The sequence below is a fragment of the Diceros bicornis genome, chromosome 23 (assembly GCF_020826845.1).
Source record: "Diceros bicornis minor isolate mBicDic1 chromosome 23, mDicBic1.mat.cur, whole genome shotgun sequence".
Lineage (NCBI taxonomy): Eukaryota > Metazoa > Chordata > Mammalia > Perissodactyla > Rhinocerotidae > Diceros > Diceros bicornis.
In genome coordinates, this window is record NC_080762.1 from 44,015,628 (window position 1) to 44,038,768 (window position 23,141).

Sequence of the window (23,141 nt, forward strand, 5' to 3'; positions counted from 1 at the left end):
CTCAGTCTTTTTAATTCTTTTCTCTTTTACCTGTTCACCTCGGGTAATTTCTTCTAGTCTTTCGTCCAGCTCACAGATCCGTTCTTCTGTATCCTCTACTCTGCTTTTGAGTCCCTCTAATGAATTTTTCATTTCTAGTATTGTATTCTTCATTTCTGATTGGTTCTTTTTTATATCTTCCATTTCTTTGTTGACATTCTCACTGAGTTCATCTATTCTTCTCCCCAGATCAGTGAGCATCCTTAACACTCTTAGTTTGAACTCTCTGTCAGGTAGGTTGCTCATTTCTGTTTCACTTAGTTCCTTTTCTGGGGTTTTGTCCTGTTCCCTTACTTGGAATGTATTCTTTTGCCTCTTCATTTTGCCTCTTTCCCTGTGCTTGTGTCTACGTATTAGGTAGGTCAGCTATGTCTCCTGCTCTTGGATAGGTGACCTTATGTAAGTGATGGCTTAGGAGGCTTCCAGTGTGCTTCCCTCAGTTCTCAATGTTCCAGGGGTGACCCCTATGTGGGCTACGTGTATCCTTCTGCTGTGGCCTGTTTTCTCTCCCTGTAGGCGCCCAGGGAGGCTGAGATATGCTCCTGGCCAGCTGGTGTAATGCTCAGCTGCTTGTAGTTGTTGTGTGCCCTTCAGTCTCTTTATCAGGTGTGGGGAGCCCCAGCACAGTTGGCTGCAAGTTCTAATACCACATTTGTGTTGCAGTATTTCTTTTAAGTGAGTAGGCCCCCACCATGGCAGGTTGTTAGGCTCAGGGCCTTACAATTGCTGTAAGCCTCTAGCCTATTAGGTCTCTTGTCAGCCCTCTGAGGATTGCAGCTTGGTGGGACTGGCCTCAGGCACAGGAGCACCCAATTGTTTCAGGTTTTGGAAGGTGGAGCAAACCTCCTATGTGGGTCTTTGAGAAGCACAAGTCTTCTGCGGCTGAGAAGCCCTGCCGCCCACAGGTCCACACACACAGTCAACACAGTCCTACCCCGTGTGAGCGCCCTGACCTCCCCAAGCGGACCCAGTCTCTCCACGGCAGGAGCCCCACACACTCTGCCACCGCCCCACACTCTCCACCCGCTCCTTGTGCACACCCTGCGCCGCTCAAGTCGGCTCAGTTGCCAGGCTGCAGAGAATCCAGTCACCAATCTATGCAGGCCCACAAGTTGCCTGAGGGCTTGTTGTTGGGTGGGGCCAGTCTCTAGGGTGGGCTGCCTGCCCTGGCTGAGCTGGATTAAATCGGTGCTCTAGCGGGTGGGGCAGACCCTGGGCTAGCAGGCCGCAGGGAGAACTCCAATGGCGTCTGTGTCAGTACGCCCACACCAGGCCACAACAATGGCCGCCGCCAATGTCCCAGTCCCTGGAGAGGTCTTACCCCTCACCGAGATGCACTCAGGGCCTATTAGGTGAGTCTCTTGTCACCAAAGCACTATGCACCTTTCTTTCTGGTGATTTTAGGATGCTTCCTGAAACGGGTGAGTTTGCGCGTGGGCCCTTTAAGAGCCAGTTTTAGTTTCTTTGTGAACCGGGTTTTCTGGGGGTGCTCCCCAGTGTTTTAGTAGCAGGCAAAGTCAGATATTATGCCGCTGGTGTCGATTGTGCTGGGTCCACAATATGCCCACAGCGGGGGCGCTCCCGGCTCAGGGCCCCGCGCCTCCAGGGAGGCTGCGTACCTGTGAGCTGCTCCCGCTGGCCGTGAAGCTGGCGGCTTGTGAAGGCGGCGTTTTTCCTCTCCAGAAGGGGGTCTCTGCCTCTTCCACCTCAGTTAGGATTGTCCGTTGTTGCAGGAGTTCCTCTCATCCAGTTTTCAGTTCTGTCTCAGGGGTAATTTTTCCACGAGTAGCTGTAAATTGGCTGTGTCCACGGGAGGAGCTGAGTTCCGAGTCTGCATATGCTGCCATCTTCTGAATTTTCTTTCCCCACTATTTTCTGAAGTATAAGAATTATTCCTTTGCTGGTTACTATCCCGTAGTGCAAAAGACAAGAATAATTGCCTAGATATAATTTTTTCACAGTATCTATCTGTTATGCAAATTTTGATGGTGATGCAACCTTACATTTAAGGAAGAGCATTTAAAAATAATGCTTTTTTTTCCCTTTGTAGGTTACTTCCTCAGAATGTTGGCCTTCTCTATGTTGGAGGTTATGAAAGACCGTTTGCACAAATCAAGGTATGATTGTTCATTTTCTGGTATACTTTTCGTAGAAGTAGTTCACTTGTCCACCACCAAAACCCTGCAAATAACCATCAACATATGAAAAATATTGTGAATGTGAATTATTAATTTCATTTGCTTTTGTATATCTTTGCTGAGGAAGTGATCGTTTTTCAAGAATTGATTATTTTAATATTCTTGCCCATAGTAGAATTGACTTTGACTGAAATGCTTCAGTTGATTAGTTAAGAAGACTACAACTTAGAGCCACAGATTAATCTTTCAGATTACCCGTTTTGCCATTAAAAAAATTTTGATAGCTTTATTGAGGTATAATTAACATAAAGTAAACTGCACATATTGAAAGTGTACAATTCAATAAATTTTGACATGCTTACCCTTGTGAAATCGTCACTATAATCAACGTAATGAATATATCCATCACCCCCCAAAATTTCCTTGTGCACCTTTGGAGTTCCCACCTCCTGCCCTTGCTTGTACCCTTCCAGTCCCCAGGTGACCACTGATCTGATTTTGTGTCATTATAGATTAATTCATATTTTCTAGAATTTCATGTAAATGGAATCATACAGTATTTCTCCCTGCTTCTCTCCCTTCCCCCATCCCCTGTCTTTCTCTCTCTCTCTCTGCTTCTTTCACTCAGTATAATTATTTTGAGATTCATCCATGTTGTTGCACTTATCAATGGTTCATTCTTTTTTGTTGCTGAGTAGTATTCCATTATATGGTTATAGCACAATTTCTTTATCCTTTCACCTGTTGATGGACGTTTGGGTTGTTTTTACTGTTTGGCTATTACAAATAAAGGTGTCATGAACATTTGTATACAAATCTCTCTGTGGATATATGCTTTCATTTCTCTTGGGTAAATACCTAAGATGGGAGTGGCTGGGTTAAATGACAGTTGTATATTTAATTTTTTAAGAAACCGCCAAACTATTTTCTCAAGAGCAGAGTGTGAGAGTGCCAGTTCCTCCACACTCTCATCAAGATTTGGTATGGTCAGTCTTTTTAAATTTAACCATTCTTATAGGTATGTAGCGGTATTTCATTGTAGTTTTAATTTGCATTTCTGTAATGACTAATAATGTTGAGTATCTTCACATGTGCTTATTTGCCGTCTGTACCTCTCTAGTGAAGTGTATGCTCAAATCTTGCCGTTTTTTAATTGGGTTTATTGTTTTCTTACTATTGAATTTTGAGCATTTATGTCTTTAGGATGTAAGTCTTTTATCAAGTATGTGATTTGCAGATATTTTCTCCCAGCTATGGCTTGTCTTTTACTCTCTTAAAAGGGCCCTCAAAGAGCAGAAGTTCTTAATATTGATGAGGTTCAGTTTATTAATTTTTTTTCATGGCTCATGCTTTTGGTGTTGTCTAAGAAATATTTGCCTAACCCAAAGTCACAAAGATTTTTCTCCTATAGATTCTTCTAGAATCTTTATAGTTTTAGGTTTTGCATTTAGAGTTATTATCCATTTGAGTTAATTTTTGTATATGATTCAAGGTTCAGGTATAGAGGAACGTCATCTCCCACCCTTCTTTTGAGCACATGGATATCCAGTCGTTCCAAAAACGTTTGTTAAAAAGACTGTCCTTTCCATCGTTGAATTGCGTTTGCATCTTTGTTTCAAATCAGTTGACCATGTATGTGTGAATCTATTTCTGGATTCTTTATTATGTTCCATTGACCTGTGTGTCTGTACCTCCACCGATACTACACCATCTTGATTGTTGTAGCTTTATGATAAGTCACGAAGTTAGGTCGTGTAAATCCTCCAATTTTGTTCTTTTTCGAAGTTATTTTGGCTAACCTAGGTTCCTTTAATTTCCACATGAATTTTAGAATCATCTTGTCAATTTTTATAAAAATACCTGCTGGAATTTTTATTTGGATCACATTGAATCTATAGATCAGTTTCATGAGAAATGATATCTGAACAATATTGCATCTTCCAATTCATGAAGACCACATATATCTCCATTTACTTAGATCTTTAATGTCTCTCAGCAATATTTTCTTGTTTCAGTATATTGGTCTTGCACATTTTTTAATAAATTTTTTTATAAATATTTTATATTTGTGATGCTATTATAAACGTATTTTTATTTCAATTTCTGATTGTTCATTGCTAGTATATAAAAAGATGATTAAATTTTTTATATGTTTACTTTGAATCCTGCAGCTTTACTATACTCAATTATTAGTGCTAGTAGCTTTTTTGTAGATTTGATAGGATTTTCTACATAAATGATTATGTCATCTGCTAATAAAGACAGTTTTCCTTTTTCCTTTCTGATGTGGATGCCTTTTATTGCTTTTTCTTTACTTTACTACACTGGCTAAAACCTACAGTAGAGAGTTGAATAGAAATGGTAAGAACAGACATCCTTGCCTTGTTCCTTATCTTAGGGAAAGCATTCAATCTTTCATCAAAAATTGTTTTTACAGGGGCCGGCCCGGTGGCACAGCAGTTAAGTGTGCGCGCTCCGCTTTGGTGGCCCAGGGTTCACAGGTTCAGATCCCTGGCGTGCACGGACGCACTGCTTGTCAGGCCATGCTGTGGCGGCGTCCTATATAAAGTAGAGGAAGATGGGCACGGATGTTAGCCCAGGGCCAGTCTTCCTCAGCAACAAAAGAGGAGGATTGGCGTCAGATGTTAGCTCAGGGTTGATCTTCCTCACACACACAAAAAATTGTTTTTATAGTAATTTTAATTGAGGGTTGAATCGTAGATTCCATCTAGGCTTTCCTGTAAGAAATGGAATAATATTTTGAAAGTTCAAGGTAGTTAATAAAAAGAAAAGTTTGAGATCATCTTTTTTCTTTGTTCTCGTAATTTTGGTTAGTGTTTTCTGACAGGCCTGTAAAATTTGTTTGTTGTTTTTTATTTACTTTAAAGATTTTTCTTCACATTTGTTTCTTGGCTCCATGAATTATTTTTGTCCTGTTCATTTGTGGGATTTGAGTTTAAATTCCTGTCTACCTGTACATATGACATATATTTTTATATTTTGAAAAACAAGGATTTTTCAGAATAGACTGAGCCAGAATAGGACATACAAGGTATTTAATACCGAGGAGCTTTTATCTGAGTTAACCGTAGCATCAGCACCTCTTTAAATACCTTTATTAATTTAACTTAAATCAAAACACTCTCCAAAAGTTCATCATCAGGATCTTAAGTTGTGGACCCTCTTGAACTTTCCGGATTCCTCAAGTAATGACAGCTTTCGGGTACATTTTTTTTTTCCTTCTATTTTTAATATCCCTGAAATACGAGTGGAGTTGGCAAGAGTCTCTTCATGAACCTCCCTCACTGCCCTGTTCACCAAATTCAGCAGTATAGCCAGGAATCCTAATAAGTTTCAGCAGGAACATTTCTGAAAGCCCCATTTTTTTCTGTTCATTGGTTTGGTAAATCCTGTTTCTCCTTATTAGAACTGAAATAACTAAAAAGTGAGAAGTTTATCTGATATATTTACGGAAAGGAAGAATATGTGTATGTTGGTGTTACATATTGTTTCAAAAACATAGTCTAAGCGTATGTATGAGGGTAATTCCTCCATCACTCACCTGATTCATTAACATAACATTTTCTTTATCCAGCCCTTTCCTGACAATCCCAGTGACAGAGGTCAGTCCTTTCTCAACCCTTTATGCCTGGATAATCAACTCAGTAGGAAAAGGGCCATTATTTTAGGGCATCTTTTTCCTTTGATGTTGCTATGGGAAAGGTTTCACTCATGTGCTGTGAATGGATTTATCATCTTTATTAATTATTGAAGTTCTTTCATAATTCCTATGGTTCTTATGAAAATGTTATATAGATCTCTGCCTAATTGGAATACTTATAAGTTAATTGGAGAACAATGAAAAATCATAGTTTAAATGCTTGAGATTAAGCTAGAAATTTATGGTTCATTTCCTTTCTTGCCTCGCAACTGACTTTTTTAGGACGTGAAATACCAGTATTTATGTTCATTTTTCTCCGACTAACCTAAATGTAATGATACTACATGTGGCATAAATATCAGATATAACCTGTAATAAGTGGAATCTGCTTTGTTTTTCTTAGGAGGATATTTGTTGTAATCTTTATTTTTTTTATAAATCAAGATAGGAAATTGTTCATTTGAATATTTAGGAAAAGGCATTCTCATTCATTAACATCACAGGACTAAGTGTGAGTGACTTGGTGTTAGAAGCTCTGTTAAAGAGACATTGTACAATTGTATTTCTAAAAAGCTCCATTTTATAAAGATCAGAAAGAGAAAAACACAAAAAGGGTAATAGATGTTTGGACAGATGTTAAATGAGTTCAGGAATTTACTATAACATGACGATAGATATCTGTACTATTAGTATACAACATGTCATTACAACCATTCTTACAGACATACACACACACACACACACACACACACACACACACTCTTCCATTATTACCTATCTTTTACATTTGATTTTCTATCCAAGCCCTAGATAAAAACACAAATATGTACAAACATGGTATTTCATGATAGTCTTAGACTTATACATCTTCATGCTAGTTTCGGGTTTTCATTATTTTTAGGGGCAGTTATTCCAACTTAGCCAGCCCTGGTGGTCTAGTGGTTAAGATTCGGCTCCACCACTGTCACCTGGGTTTGTTTCCCAGTCACAGAACCACACCACCTGTCTGGGGGTTGTCATACTGTGGTAGCTGCATGTTGCTGTGATGCTGAAAGCTATGCCACCAGTATTTCAAATACCAGCAGGTCGCTCATGGGGGACGGATTTCAGTGGAGCTTCCAGACTAAGACTAGGAAGAAGGACCTGGCTATCCACTTCTGAAAAAATTGGCCATGAAAGCCCTATGAATAGCAGCAGAGCATTGTCTGATAAATAGCATGGGAAGGTGAGGGGATGGCACAAAAAGACCGGGCAGGGTTCTGCTCTGCTGTACACAGGGGCGCTAGGAGTGGAAGTTGAGTCAATGACACTAACAACAAAATTCTAACTTACGTTTTGTCTCTTAACATCTTCTGTAAGTCATCTGGAAGGTTCTTTGTTCAAATAAGCTCAGTCCTTTTATATATAACTTTCACCCAAAGCATTGACTCTGTTCTCAGATCGTTGATCCCTTTCAGAATCCTGTGAAAGATATGGACCCTCTCCCTAGAAAAATTTACACTCACACACACTTATACTTTTAGAGGGTTCATGGACCCTACTGAAGTACATTTAAGGATCCCAAATTAGGAACCCTAAAAAGTGAATAAAATATGTTTTCCCAAGTTTTTCTAACCAAAAAAGTATTGAAAACATAAATTTAAGTTTTTAGGAGAAATCTGTCATCTGAAGGACTTGATTTTAAACATACATGGTTATTCTCTTGTTTAATCCTAAAATATAATAAACTAAATAAAACTGACCATTTTATAATGTGTTGTAGTATAGAATAAGAAAGGAATTGCCTCACATGTCCACGGCTCTTGTTTTGTGCTATAAATGAAGCATATTTCACCCTCATCTAAGACAAATTAAGTTTCTAAATGTACTGGGCTGTACATGACTCAGGGTTTTCTTAAGAAATATGGTTCATTATACCTTTATATGCAGTCTTTGAAATTAAAAGGGGAAGTTTTGATTAACACAAAATTTTTCTTAATTCCTATTTATATGCTTTCAAGCTATCAGAAGTTTTTTAGAAGGCCTTTATTTGATGGGGGGTTATTTCTCTATATCTTTGCATAATACTTGTATCTTAATTGTGTATGTATACACAATATACATAATACATAATACACAAAAATATTTTTTGTAGACGTGTTCAAGTTTAAGTAGTAGTTTACGTTTTATACCTATTAGTCTGTGTTGTTTTCTAGAGCATTTCACAGTCTAGTAAAAATCTTAATGCTATGCTCATAGGTTTCTAGTTCTTGAGGCTCCACTTAGCAGACAGAATTCATAAAACCAAGAAGGATTGAAGCCTGTCAGCATCACTTTTAATCAACTCAGGAGTTGTTATGGGAAGTCTCAAGGCCACAGGGCTGTCCCTCTCCTCAGGGCTTGGTAGTCATTGCCTCCTCCAGTTCTGACAGCCCAAGAAGTGTGTGAGGCTGTAAGGCTGAGTCAGACACAGTTTCCACTTGGATGCTGCAGAACGGCTGAAAAATGTTTTCTGTATTTTAACTGTGAATTCCATGCAGCAACCGTATGTGAAAAGTGAGGAATCTAACCATTATTCTGAGGCAGTACAGCTAGTGTTCTCTGCCTCAGAGCCTGGTTCCATCCCTGCTGAGGGACTCGGTGCCATTGGTTACAGTCTCCTACTCTAAGCTTTCCGAGCTTGAATTTTTAAAAATCTCTTTACAGCCAAGGAAATATAAGATTGGTGTTTGTACTCATATGCAAATGCAATAGATGCAAAGAAATAATGGTCTGTTCTTCATTTTTGAAATTATATTTGAAAATTCATCAAACCATTCACTCAGACTTTTTTCTATTAAAAAAAAAGTAGAATATTTTTCCTTTCAGGTATATTGAGCTCAGATTTTGTTATTTGTTACTTAAAGATATTTTCAAGATGGCTAATAACTTGTCAATTTTTATTTTTAGGATAAGTTAAAGTATTTATTTGGATCTCTATTTTAAAATACTGAAAGAACTAGGAAAACTGATTTGGTTTGTTTATTGACCGACCATCTTTTAGAAAATATGTGGCTTTTTTACTAAAAGAAATTGACACACTTTTTACTAAAAGAAATTATTTAACATCCATATTTTAAATCTCTAAAATATTTGAAGTGTTACATCATATGAAGATGCAGTCCCTAGAACTGAGTGTTCTAGTTTAGTGGCTTCCGAATTTTTGACCATGACCTGTAGGAATATAAGAAATGTGTTTCCATTGAGATCCAGTACACATACGCATACATATATTTATACACACACAGCGTAAACGGAAGTTTCAAAGTAAGTGTGATGCAATAGTTATATTTTCCATTCTGTTCTGTTTATTTTTTTATTGATTGGTTTTTAAATGCTAGTCTCAACTCACTAAATTAACTTCTCTCTTGGAAAATGAGTCACGACTCACAGTTTGGCAAACACTGCTGCAGGTATGACTTGTCCAGCTAGTGCTGCCATATGCTTCTGGCAGGAGAATGCCACATTTTTGTGCTGCAGATGATAGTGAGGAAGCTTCCCTGCCACTGAGTTGATGGTAGCCCTCCAAGTGGCTTTGGAGGGGAAGAAAATGATGAGATGTCATAGTTGCTGGGAAGAGGGAGGAAGAAAATATAGGAAAAGATAAATGAGAAGTGGATTAAGATGTTTTATGGAGCCAAGTAAAACTCTTTTCTGTTTCAAAAAAATCCTAATTCTCAAGAATAGAAGGAACTGCTCTGCCTTCCAAGTGATGTCGTGTATTTTGAGGACAGAGAAAGAAATAAAGATAAGATCTCCCCTAGATGAAAAAATATAAAGAAATAGAGGTGAGTGAGAAATTGAGAGAAAGCAATGGAATCAGATCTAGATTTGTTCGACATATTCATTGAATAATGGCTAAATTTTCTGTAGTACTGTAAATGAAGAGGCAAGTTTTCAGTGTCTCATATTGCAGTTATAGGGGAGGATGTGGTTATCCCTTTGTTGAAAATAGATTCTAAAAGTGAAGGAAGCTTTAAAAAAAAAACATAAACTCTAAAGGAAGCCAAAAGTCTCCCTACTTCTATGCAATAGCTATTAAGTTGCTGATGACTTTTTTTTCTGCACATTTGCTGACAGAGTGCTTCAGGGCCACTGCTGGGCTCTCAAGTGAGCCCATTTTGTAACTTTCTGGATATTAAAAATCATGCATTATTTACTAACAAGTCACAAAGTAATTGCAGACTAGGGTTCCAAAAAGTATTCTGTCCTAGTGGTTCTCCTGCAAATGAGTAATAATTGAGTAATAATTAATGTCTGTAGTCACACATGTTTCAGTTTCAGTATTCTTATCTTCATGGCCTTAGAAAATTTATCTGCAAGACTGTAAGCCCTGTAGGGCTGGGCTGTGTCTTGTGCACTTCTGTATCCTCAGTATTTAGCCTAGTGCCTGAGACATAAAATCAATCGATAAATATTTGTTAATACTACTACTGAAGAATGCCCAAAAAACCAGCTTTTTTTTTTTATTGAGGTATAATTGACATATAACGTTATATTAGTTTTGGGTGCAAAACATAATGGTTCCATATTTGGATACATGGTGAAATGATCACAAGTCTAGTTAACATCTGTTGCCTTACATAGTTACAAAAATTTCTGTTTTTCTTGGGATGAGAACTTTAAGATCTACTCTCTTAGCAGCTTTCAAATATGCAGTACAGTATTAACTATAGTCATCATGCTGTACATTACATCCCCATGACTTATTTATTTTATAACTGGAAGTTTGTACCTTTTGACCCCCTTCACCCATTTCTCCCACCCCCCTGCCTCTGGAAACCAACAATCTGTTCTGTGTATCTATGAGCTTTGTTTTTCTTGTTTTATTTTAACCATTAAGTATTTACCATGAAGTTCATCAAAGTATTTAAAACTCTGGTTCTAATTATATATATATTTACTGCCTTAAAACGTTATTTTCTAATCTTTGTTAGCTCTTAAGTTGGAATATCTTTGAGGCAATATAAATTAATTTTAATTTCTAATTTAAGATATGGTTGTAAATTATTATTAATATCAGTAGCTTTATTTGAAATGTAGATTTTGTGAATACATTATTCTGACAACATTTTAAATATAGTCCTCAAATTATTTTCTAATTAAAGCATTTTTCTTAGCTGGAAATTCCAATGACTTGAAATCTCTCTTGAGCTAGACACTTTATAGAAAAATATTAGAAATTATTTCAGCATATTCTAATTTTTTTAAAAACTAGACTATCACATCAAGCAGAGTTCTTGTTAAACAGGTTTAGAGAGAAAAAGAATAAACAATTCTGTTTTGTAATTTTGAAATGTTCTCAAAAAAGTAAATGGTATCAAGCCCACTTAGGTATTTATAATACAATGGACCTCCTATTTTGGTGAAAGGAAATAACATGGTACACATTATCCTGTTGTGTTTTTTCCTACCAATATTTTACTTCCAAAAAGAAGTAGTTATCTGACTTGAATTTCAAAGGCGTCGATAACCTTGTAAATATAAGAGATTGTCTGTAAAATGACGATTGCTAAAGTCATTTTTCTGGCAAATAATGCCACAGTTTCTGATCTAGATTTATATTAGACATCTAGGAGTTATATATTTTACTTTATTCCCAAAAGAGGAAAATAAAATTTCTTTAGTAAATAGTTATGAAGGAATATTCACTTGTCTTCTTGCCTAATAAAATTTCAAAAAACAACCTTTCCCCTCAAAATGCAGCGACTACAGTGAAGACCTATTTCAAATGTTCTATGGCCATGATTCAGGCAGTTAGGAAAGTTCCAGACTGGTCTTCTCTTTGTTGACTCTTCAAAAACACTAAAAAACTCTGAAACTCTGAGACTAGATGATAAAAATCCATATATGTTGCCAAAATTTGAAGTTGGAAATATTAAGGTTGCTAAGTTGAGTACCTTCAGAAGTTTGAGACTGCTGTACTAAGTGACATCCTGTCATAAATAAATCTGGGTGTGGGCAGGAGGGATCTTTAATTTTCTAAAACAGGGATAAAGAAGTATAGTCAAGTAAATCTAATACCCTCTTAAAATAGTTTTTTCTGACTAGTGAGCTAAGTATTTGTTTTCTCCAAATCCCAAAATTTTATCATCTGTAGAATTATTTGTCAGTAAGTAAAAATGACAAGTTTGTAGCTCAAGAAATTCACAAACTATACTAAATGCAATGAAATATAAGATTTGGAGAACTATTATAAATTTAAGTTTAACATTGCAAATTCAAGTCAGAATTGAAGTACCATTTGGATATTTACAGTTTTACTAACATTTTAAATATTAATATTTAAATTCTTTCTACAGTGTCACCAGGTCAGAGCATTTCTGATACCCAGAAAATAGCTTCCCAAGTGATCCTTCATCTGCTAAAATAATATGTTATTTCTGATATTAAAGTACTTTTAATTAAGTTTTCTGCTAAGATTTAAATCTGGTAGCAGACGAAATATTAGCAGTGAACACACATTATATATACACTGTTTTTTTTTGTTTTTGTTTTTGGTGAGAAAGATTAGCCCTGCGCTAACACCTGTTGCCAATCCTCCTCTTTTTGCTGAGGAAGATTGGCCCTGTGCCCATCTTCCTCTATTTTATATGTGGGATACCTGCCACAGCATGGCTTGATAAGCGGTGCATAGGTCCGCACCCAGGATCCAAACCTGTGAACCCTGGGCCACCAAAGCGAAGTGTACAAACTTAACCACTACGCTACCGGGCTGGCCCCCTCTACACTCATTTTAAAAAAATTAATCTATCCAGAATCTATATGGATAGGCACAAAATGACATTTTAGGTTGACTACCCGGAATTTCTTCTTAATAGATTGCATGCAGTATTTTAGAATCAGATTCGACTTTCTAAGTCTTAGCTAATAAAAGTAGTTATCTACTGGAAAATTCATTTAATGTAAAACTTTACTTTTGTCAGAGAAGGCTGAGGCTTTGAAAAAAAATAGTATAAAAAAATATTTAAATTTAATGTATCCCTAATAGATAATAATTTTTTTCATTTTATCATCAAATGTTGTAACCATGTCGATATCTCTTTGGATATCTCATGTTGTTTTCTTCTGTGCTAGTATTTGAAAACTTTCTAACATGAAAAAGGAAAACAAGATAATTTATTTGTTTAAAACCAAAATCATGAACAGTTACAGTTAGTACTGTTATTAAACAAAAAAATATTATAGCCAACATTTGTTGAGCACTATGGGCCAATCACTGTTCTAATTAATTCTCAAACAGCCCATAAAGTGTTGGTACTTTTAGCATTTCCAGTTCTGCAGATCAGGAAGACATAGAAGGCTGAGTGACAAACCCAAGTTTACACCACCAACAGGTAGTACAGTTATAGTATATTGCCTCCTAGGGAGTATTATTTTAGTGTATACTCGTTACTATTTATGTTGCATTATCATTATATAGTATATTATTATAGACCTTGAAGCCCATCTGAGTTTTGCTTGTACAGTAGGCCAAAGTTATCCCTGTAATTGATGTAATACTAATTAAGAAAGTAACTGGACTAAGTGGCTTGACCAAAGGAAATGTAGTTTCACCACAAGGTTCAGGATAGAGAGTCATATGGTTTGTTTACATAAAAAGAGGTGGGAGTATAAAGACCTCAAAGTTACAATCCCACCTCTGCTGCTTATTTATTCATCGTTGAGTGTTTATGTTCATTAGTTGTTAATAGCAAGAGCTGAGCGTTCTTGTATTGGGAACGTTTGTCAATCTCTGAGATATTAAAAGGCTTCTAATTACAATATCTTCTGATATAGTTATGAAGTATTTTCCTTCCTGTTCCCAAAGCATCTGTTTTGAAGTTGATTGTATATTTCTGCTCAACCATCATTTTTAGAACGGCGAACCCTACTTGTTCTATTTCTTTTGTATTAAATGATTTTTATTTTATTTTTATTACTTCTTAATATCCAGGAGATTTGGGTGAAAGTGTTATATGGTCATTAATTTGAAACAGTCTCTAGAAATCTACTTTATTGCTTTAAGAAAGAACCAGCTGGTAGGAAATCAGGAATATAAACAAATTATCTGAGCATTTTGAGTGCTGTGATTAGCTCAGAAAGACAAAGTTAATTTCTTATTTGCAAGATTTTTTTTTTCAACCAGGTGTGGCAGTTTGGCCAAATACAGTGAAAAACAGTTGCTTATTTTCTGGCTCAAAGTCGAGTATGCTTTGTGAGCATAGCTGGAATTAAAACGTTTAAATGTTTTTCAAGATTAATGTATCTTGGAGGCATTTTGATGACTCAGGGCTGATTTTAGCTGCAAAAAGAATTATAGCAGAATTGCAAGGAGAAGGAACAGATGTTTTTTAAGTTTCAGGATGAGTAGGTTGGTTGCATAGCACAAGGTAATTGGATGATGTAAAAGGCAGTGTCTGTGAGAATAATCAAGGAGGTATTCTCAGGGTGGGTATGGTTTAGCAAAAGGGTGAATGAAATAAGGTAATATGCACATGATATAGGTCATTAGTTGTCACAAAGTGGAGATTTCTGGAGTAGAATGGAGCCACACAAGGAAAAGGTAGAAATTGTATTGGCAAGAATAAGTTGCTGTTAGAGATGAAATATTCCATGCTATTATATCCTATTAAAAGATATAGTAGACTCCTAGGCTCTTGTAGGAGTCATTCTTACCCATAATAAATAAAATCTTAAGTCTGATGATGATTTTCAAATGCCTTTACTGGCCTGAATGATTTATTAAATCAAAAAAATCATGAAAAATTATAGTTTGGGAGAAAAAAGTAAAGATGAGTCTGTTCTTTTGAATTCTACTCATTCTTGGTGGAGTCCAAATGTCCTTAATAGATCCACCTTCCTTGAGGCCAGGTCTCTGCTTCAGTCAGTTCTGTTGGCTAGGATTGTTAACATCTACCTCTTCTGAGTGACTTGAAGGAGGTCCATATCTCTTTCCTTCTCAAAACCTTCCACTCCTTGATAGTCTCTATTTTAGGCATCTTGACACTCTACCATAAATTCAATCTCCTATTTATGGCCCTCAGAACCTTTCATAAGTTTATTCTGCATTAGTTTGCTTTTTTCATTTTTAAATTATCACCAACAGTGGCTTCCTATTGCCCACTGTGGCAAATGTAAATTTCTTCCATCAGGCTTTCCCATCCCATTGTACCCTTATTTTCCTTAACTTTCATTCCTCTCGAATGTTTACTGTTCCCTATTCCCTTGACTATATGTACTATTCTCTTGTCCATTATATATCTCAAAACTTACCTGCTAGTCAAAAAGAAACATCAATTAAGTATATATGCACAAGATATTTTGGTGGAGACTGAGGATATAAAGATTAATAAGATATTTTATCTGCCCCAACTTATTTATAGTCTGATTGGCGAGATGGAAGAAATCATTTTATAAAAAGATAATTAACAACACAAGATAGGACGTGATGTGTCAGATGCTTGGAATTAGCTATAAATGTCAAAAGCTGAGGAGGAACTGCGGCCTGGGGCAGTTGAGATTGGGTTCACGAAGGAAGTAAGAACTGTGTTGTCCTGCCAATCAGGTGAATAGTACGTTGTGAGAGAGAGAAAGAGAGTCTTTTAGTCTTTGTCAGTTTACCCCCTCTAAGGATAGAAGGATGAGAGGTGTTTTAGGAAAATAGTGTGAAGTGTGGAGCTATAAAGACATGCCTTAGGTACCAGAGCAAAGGTTTACATAAGGGAGTAATAGAAGATGAGGTTGAAGAGGTAAATTGGTGTGAGAGAAAAAAAAAAAAAAAAACAATGTACTAACAGCAAGACTACACAGACCACTTTAAGAATTTCTAAGTTGGAAGTAGGGAGGGAAAAAACCCTAATACCTTTATAGAGAAACATCAAAATTTTAGGTAAGAACCAAGCTCAGCATAAAGAACTGACATTTTCTTGGTAATTCATATCAATATTTCAGATGGCTTCTTTAGGCCCCAGCTAAAGAAGCTAATAATAATGATAATAATAATAATAATAACAAAAGGATCCTGGATTCCTAAAGTCATAACTGTCAGTAAATTTTTTTTTTATTTCTTCTTATTATTTGAAGTGTTAGTTTCCAAGAGAAACAAAGAAGTGGAACTAATACAAAAATATTGCAAATTAATGTTTCTATTTATTGTTTCTGATGTTCTGTTGCTGCTCAAGTTGAACTATTGTTTGTGACAAGAAGTGAATGCTCTAGAGAACCTTTTTTAACATGGCTGGTTATGTCTTTGAATCTGACAGTTCAAGTCATGAAAGATCCTGCTTTCCATAGTTGCTATTTCAGTTATGTTCATCTCTTTTTTGTGTCTTGAGAAGTTAAGATTAAGCCTAAGTCTGTTAGACGCAGGAGAATTATATTCTGGAAAAAGACAACAGATTGATTGGTTCAAGTTTGTTCAATGCAGATTTTTATTATGAGAAAGAAATCAGTTCATTATACCCTTTTTCTCATTGAAGGTGATAATTACCCTTTGTTGTTGCATTCACAGCTTCTTCAGAGAGTTATCTTCAAAACTGTGACTTTAAAAACATAGCATCCAGAGTTTATTATTGACTTAAAAATAAATAATTATTTATAAATAATACATAAATAAATGTAAAAATCTAGTTCCTATAGTGTACCATTTTCATTAAACATTTCTTTCAGTGTTTCTATGTGGTAATCTGAAAGTAGAAACCTGTACTCTAGTGATATGCTACCCAATAATAGAATTTGTGTATTTTTGGTTTGATATATATTCTTCCTTTGGGAAATATTAACCTTTGACATTATTTTCAAAGTTAGATGTTTATATAAGATCGATGATAATTTTCAAACACCTAGCTCTGACATGATGGAATTGTAACATCTGATTTTAATTGTACTAGGGGTAGAAAAAATAAGGTATTTTTATAAAGAGCAAAATAAATTATTTTTATTGAGCAACATATTATATGCCCAGGACATATTATACCTTCTAATATTTATAGAAGTTTTATAAAGTAAATATTATTTGTATTTACAGATGAGAAAATTGAGACACAGGGAGGTTAAATAACTTGCCCCTGATTGTGCAACCAGTAAATGATATAATTGGAATCGGAACCCAGGTTGTCTGACTCCCTAAGTCCGCTCTCTTTGTTCTTAAAACACTGTTTTTGTGTAAATATTGCTGATTTAAGTTTTTCATTCAAGAATATTGATCAAATATTTCAGGAGAGTCAGCCCATTGCAACAATGCATTGAAAAGAACAAGCTCTCTAGAAATGTAAGAGTGAAGACTTCAGTTATCCAACATCATCATCATTTAATGGAATATTTCCCATGTAGCTTTTTTAAGCAAGCATTTAAGTTAATTTTTTTCCTTTGATATATTAGAAGTATCCCTACCTTCTCAAAGTGTTCTGTAATTTATATAACTTTTGAATTATCATCTTAGGCTATTTGCCTGTGCTTTAGTAAAGTGATGGCCCCAGGAATTGTTTATGTCTCTTAAGCCAGTTGCTGTCTCAGAAAGTGGCCCAAGATTACAGTGCTTTTGTGGTTGGTAGTGTGCTGTCAGCTGTCATTTCTCAAGGTCAAATTCTGGTAGTTCCTTTCTTGCTGCTGCTCTTTTTTTTTTCCTGCCAATAAGTTCTGAAAATCAAGTAATTAAACTTTCTAAAAAATCAGTAACCTTAATTTGCACCCAATTATATATGTCCATAAACTTTGGCAAGTGAGCCTAAAGGTTTCTCTACATCCTCCTGGAAAAGTAGAATAGTTTCATTCACTGACGTTGTGTTGCTATTTTTTCTTTTTCTAACGAGGGGGTGCTAATTCTGTGTTTTCCTTAAGGCGGGACTACACTAGTGCTAGTGTTTTGTTTGTTTAAAGGGCCTACAGACTTACCTTTTATTTCTTTTAACTATACACATTTCTCTTGTGATCCTAAATATTTGAGTGTGATTCTACCTACTGGCTATGTATGTGTGAATACAGTCAAGAAGGCAAAAAGCATCAGCAGTTGTGCCCAGAAATAATGTTCTTTCATTTGCAGTGGTTTCTTTTCTTCAGGGAGCCTGCTGCCTCTACTCAGAGTCTCCCTTTCTTCACTGTGGCAGTCGCTGATGTCTCTGTCACTGCTGCTCACAGCCATACCAAGTGATGTAAAACAGGTTTGAGACTTAAAATGCTTTTTCCAATTTAACTTGCACATGTGTATCTTCAAGTTTCTCAGGCAAAGGGACTGAACCAGTTCAGCTTTCTAGTCTGCTGTCAGTCGCTGCATCTCTACTGTCCTGGTGCTTATGGTATATAGTCATGATAGCAGTAAATTTCAGCTTCACTGTGGTCATCTGAAAACACATAGTAGCTTTATTATAAGCTGGGAGCTTTTCTACCCAACTAGAAATATGCAAATGGAAGATTCCAGGCACTCTCATAAAAGCACGTATTATTAAAGAATGGTTTCATCTGTTTTACAGTTAAGGACTCTTTCTGAATTTTTATTTTGGAGGCTTACAACTTAAACATATGATGTTGAGTTCTCCTGAATATACAAATAATATGTATTTGTATCATAATGTCACAGTTTTGTCATGGTCATTTATAACTGGATAATCTGCAGATAACTGTCAAATCTTTACCTCTAATCTTTGTTCTTCTCTTAAACCTCAGTTTTGCATCTTCAAATGCCTACTGGACAATTGCGTTGACTATTTCAACAGAGATGTGAGCCAATTTTTGGAAAGGAGCAATCCTTTCTTTCTGAGAGTGGTGTATAATTTGTGTCACTTACTTGGCAAATAATCATATACTGCCTGTGAAATCTTACCTTTTCCTGTATTCTTATTCACCTTTTAAGATTTTACTTGTGTATATCTTTACTTACAACTGAAACTTTCCTCAGATTCACTCATTTTTGTTACTTATTCCTTAAATAAACATTTAATGAATACTTGCTATATGTTATGCATCATTCAGTCATTAAACTTATATTAATTAAGGACCCATTATGTGCCAAGTACTTTGATAGGCACTGGGGTTAGAGTAGTGAATAAGACAGACACAGTCCCTGCCTTCATGGAGCTTACTGTGTAATGTATGAGACTGCTGATTGAATAAGTTCTTCAGGAGTGATGACTATAATGATAGGGGAAATAAAGGGGTTATTTGGATAGATGGCAAGGGTAGCTAGCTCTGTCTAATGAGTCAAAGAAGACCTCCCTAATGAAGTCACCTTTAGGCCAAGAAGAAGGGTGTGAAGGAGTTAAATGAATGCAGGTGAGCTATTTGTTCTCTCTGTGCCGTTCCCTCATTCGTCAAGTGGAGATACCGAGAGAAAACTAATAGTAAATTAGTTAATGCATGTGAAGCACTTAGAACAGTGCTTGGCCCTGAGTGTGGCTGCTGTCTTCGTTACATTTATCATCATCATCATCATCATCGTCAATCATTCATTTATTCAGGTATTCAAATGAACGTTTATTGAGCATGTAGCAAGTGCTAGGTATTTTTCGATACTGTAGTGGGATTCAGAAATGAAAAATATAAAATCTATCCTCTCAAAGAACTTAAGATATGTATACAAATAGCTAAAAGGCAAAGAATAATACAGTAAGAGCCATAACAGAGATGTGAGCCAATTTCTGGAAAGGAGCAATCCTTTCTTTCTGAGAGTGGTGTATAATTTGTGTCACTTACTTGGCAAATGATCATATACTGCCTGTGAAATCTTACCTTTTCCTGTATTCTTATTCACCTTTTAAGATTTTACTTGTGTATATCTTTACTTACAACTGAAACTTTCCATTGCTTGAAATGGGAAACTATATATCTCACAGACAGAAGTATATGAATAGTATATGAATAGCACTGTATATTGATTCTACCAAATTCTGTTTTAATATTCTGCTATAGTTAAGTGGCGTCCTTGATATCATTTTTGAAATGTGTTACCATATTAAACTGAAAACAATTAGAGTAAGAGTCAAAATTGGTAATCATTTTAAATGTTTTTTGTTTGACAGTAGCAAAAGTTAGCATAATTCACTTTTGCTGATACGAAATAAGAAGCTCAGCAGATGGTTACGTATTTCAACAAATTGAAGTTTTCAAAATGTTGCTCAAATTTCTCTCCTGAGAGGAAACAGTTATTGTGTAGTAAGTAGCATATTGTAGCTTTTGAGAAAGATGTGTATTAAAAACATTTGTACAGGGGCTGGCCCGGTGGCGTAGAGGTTAAGTTCGCACATTCCTCTTCTGCGCCCTGGGGTTCGCCGGTTCTGATCCTGGGCGTGGACCTACTCACTGCTCATCAAGCCCTGCTGGAGCAGCATCTCACATAGAAGAGCTACAACTCTATAACTATGATATACAACTATGTACAGGGGTGTTGGGGAGAAAAAAGAGAGAGAAAAAAAGGAAGATTGGCAACAGGTATTAGTGCAGGGCCAATCTTGCTCAAAAAAAAAAAAAAAAATCTGTGAAGATGGGAAGGTGCCTCTGCCTAGCTGGTAGAGACCGGTGTGAACATCTTACTGTTTGTAGCCAATAATACCTATATATCTGATTTCCTGAAAGAAAAGAAATTTAGTGAGCATTTTATTTGCTGAAATCTTTTGTTTTTATGTCTTTATATAGTACATTCATGATTAAGATGTAAGGGTCTTTTTTTCTCTAAACTTTAAAATATAAAGCTATTCTTTCTAATAAACAGATATTTCCTTCACGATTAGGTGGAACATTGAACTTATCATAGCAAACTATCTCGTAGATTATATCATCCAATAAAAGATAGATTAATGGATTTTTAGTTAAGGGTAGTCTTCAGAATTCCCTGGTAGTAGGTCTTTGCAGTGGCTTTTAATCTCTTAAAACATAAGGCTTGCATGGCATGAGGGATGAATTAATTTTCTAGCTTTTGACAAAATTGAATCCTAAAACCGTCCACATACGTATGACAATCACTTCTAGGGAGTAATTAGCTTTCTATAAATACAAGAGATTTCCTGTGAGAAAATTGCTCATGCTACGTAACCAATAGAGAAATTTGGCAGCTTAGAGAAAAAGTATATCTTATCCAAAAGATAGAACCCTTCAGTTTTTTAGTTTGTTTTGGCTCTTGTGCTTTTTTGTTTAGATTTAATTGTGAGAAATGTGGCAGGCTGGTGGGTGAGACATATTTATGTCCTTTATGGGGTGTGGGATTAGCTTTCATAATTAGTTTTTAGAAATCTTTATGGAAATTTTTTCATGAATCTATTAAAATGCACGAGGATGATTTGCCGTTCAATTGAAAAGCAAACTAATCCCTGAACCTTAGGATAGACTTTAGAACTAGACAGACCTGGTGGGATTCTCATCCAATTTATGTACTTTGGTGGATGTACCTTGGTTTTTCATCTATAAAATGAGAATGACAATATCTACCTCTTAGAATTATTGTATGGTTTGTGTGGAATAGTGTGGATGAAGCACCTAGCACAATACCAGGCTTATAAAAGTCATTTTAAAAAATGGTCTTTCCTTCCACCCCTATCACCCCTCCCCCAAGGCATTTAATAAGCAATTACAAATAGGGGCCTTATTCTTTTATCACCTTGGGATCCAGGACATTAGGATCTTCAGATGTACTTCTTTTTACGTTTTTCTTTCATATGAGAGATTGTGGCGTGAGAAACTGAGTGAGCAGTAATTAAAACCACAGGTATGTTTTTGAATATTTGTTTAGGGGACTTGGGCTACCTTAGAACTTGGTACACCTCTCCTGAATGTGCTCAGGAGTTCCCGCCTGTGTCACAACGTGCCAACTTAGGGAGACCTTTTGAGCTCGAGGTATTCTATTTGAAAGCCAGGTTTTACTTTGGTTTTAATTCATAAATAACTTCATCTAATACTGAGTCTTTTCCAATGCAGGTTGACAAAGAATAGAATGAAAATAAACCAAATAGTCTATTATTTGCCTTACTACCATTAATAGTTTTATGCTAAAGCATATATTGAATAAGTAAGGGTAAACCTCATGGGGTTTAGTTTCTTCAGTTTATTTAGTTTTATTTTCTTGTTGTTTAAAACGGAAGTTGAAGGAAATGGAATGGAAGAAAAATTGTTGTGTTTATGTAATATATTATCATATTTTCCTACATAAATTGAGTGCAGAATAACCCCAGGAAATAACAGGAAGGCGGACTAACAGTGTCTTGTCCCCTGATGTCTACCAAATGGTTTACATAGGTTAATTCATTCAGTCCCAACAGCAACCATCTGGCAGATTCTGAGCATTGTGCTCCCGGTTACGTAGCTTAAGAATTGAGTAGCATAGAGCAGCGTAGCATAGAGCCTAAGGATTGTGTAGTATAGAGCACAACGCACATGTATCAAAAGCACCTGAGTCAGGATTTTAACCTGGTTCTGCCTACTCCAAGGTTCTTTATATGCTCCTGTAGCCCTCTTTCCTAAATTGTCTCAATAATCTAGCAAGGTGAGAAAGATACTATACAGAATTGTCCTTAAATTGCGTGCATGTAGTTATCTGTGTAAAGAAGGAAAAAGGAAGCTGTGTGGTATGTCGTAAGGAGCTTAGAATTGGGTGTGAGATTTGGTCTTTGTCTTAAAACTTTTTTTCTTTTTTTGTGAGGAAGATCAGCCCTGAGCTAACATTCGTGCTAATCCTCCTCTTTTTTTGCTGAGGAAGACCAGCTCTGAGCTAACATCTGTTGCCAATCCTCCTCCTTCCCCCACCCCCCAAGCCCCAGTAGATAGTTGTATGTCATAGTTGCACATCCTTCTAGTTGCTGTATGTGCGACGCGACCTCAGCATGGCCGGAGAAGCGGTGCGTTGGTGCGCGCCCGGGATCCGAACCCAGGCCGCCAGTAGCGGAGCGTGTGCACTTAACTGCTAAGCCACGGGGCCAGCCCAAAACTTTTTTTTTTTAATTAAAAATATGACTTTTCATTAAATTATATCCAGAAACCTTTCTAGTTTTTTTTTTTTAACCCAAACTAAAATACAGTCATTTATGATTATTTAACTTTAAGGATTTATAAAAGAAAGGTGAAAATATTCAAAGTCAAATAAAATAAAGGCTTTGTGAATTCTATTCAGATTATATGGGTAAGAGCTTTGGAGTCAGGGAAGAGTAGGCTTGAAACCTTCCATGACTAGCTGTCTGAATTTTTTAAACATCATCTGTGACCTCATGATAACATATATCTTCTCCTCCTTATAAATTTGGTGATATTAATTAGCAATAGTAAATTGGAATTACTCTAAAACAGCCTTCCTTATAGAGCGAATTCAGAATAAGTTAGATGTATAA

The 23,141-nt window shown here is 36.1% G+C and overlaps 1 protein-coding gene across 3 annotated transcripts in view; it reads left to right on the forward strand.

Moving 5' to 3' along the window:
• RNGTT (RNA guanylyltransferase and 5'-phosphatase) overlaps window positions 1-23,141 on the forward strand; it is a 308,561-nt gene that overhangs the window by 258,933 nt on the left and 26,487 nt on the right. For 2 of the 3 annotated variants that reach the window (XM_058566656.1, XM_058566655.1), the window contains one exon: window positions 2,090-2,156. In XM_058566656.1, coding sequence (XP_058422639.1) covers window positions 2,090-2,156 — 67 coding nt within the window. Of the gene's footprint in view, window positions 1-2,089; window positions 2,157-23,141 lie in introns of those variants that run through there. The other variant, XM_058566657.1, reaches the window with a different exon arrangement.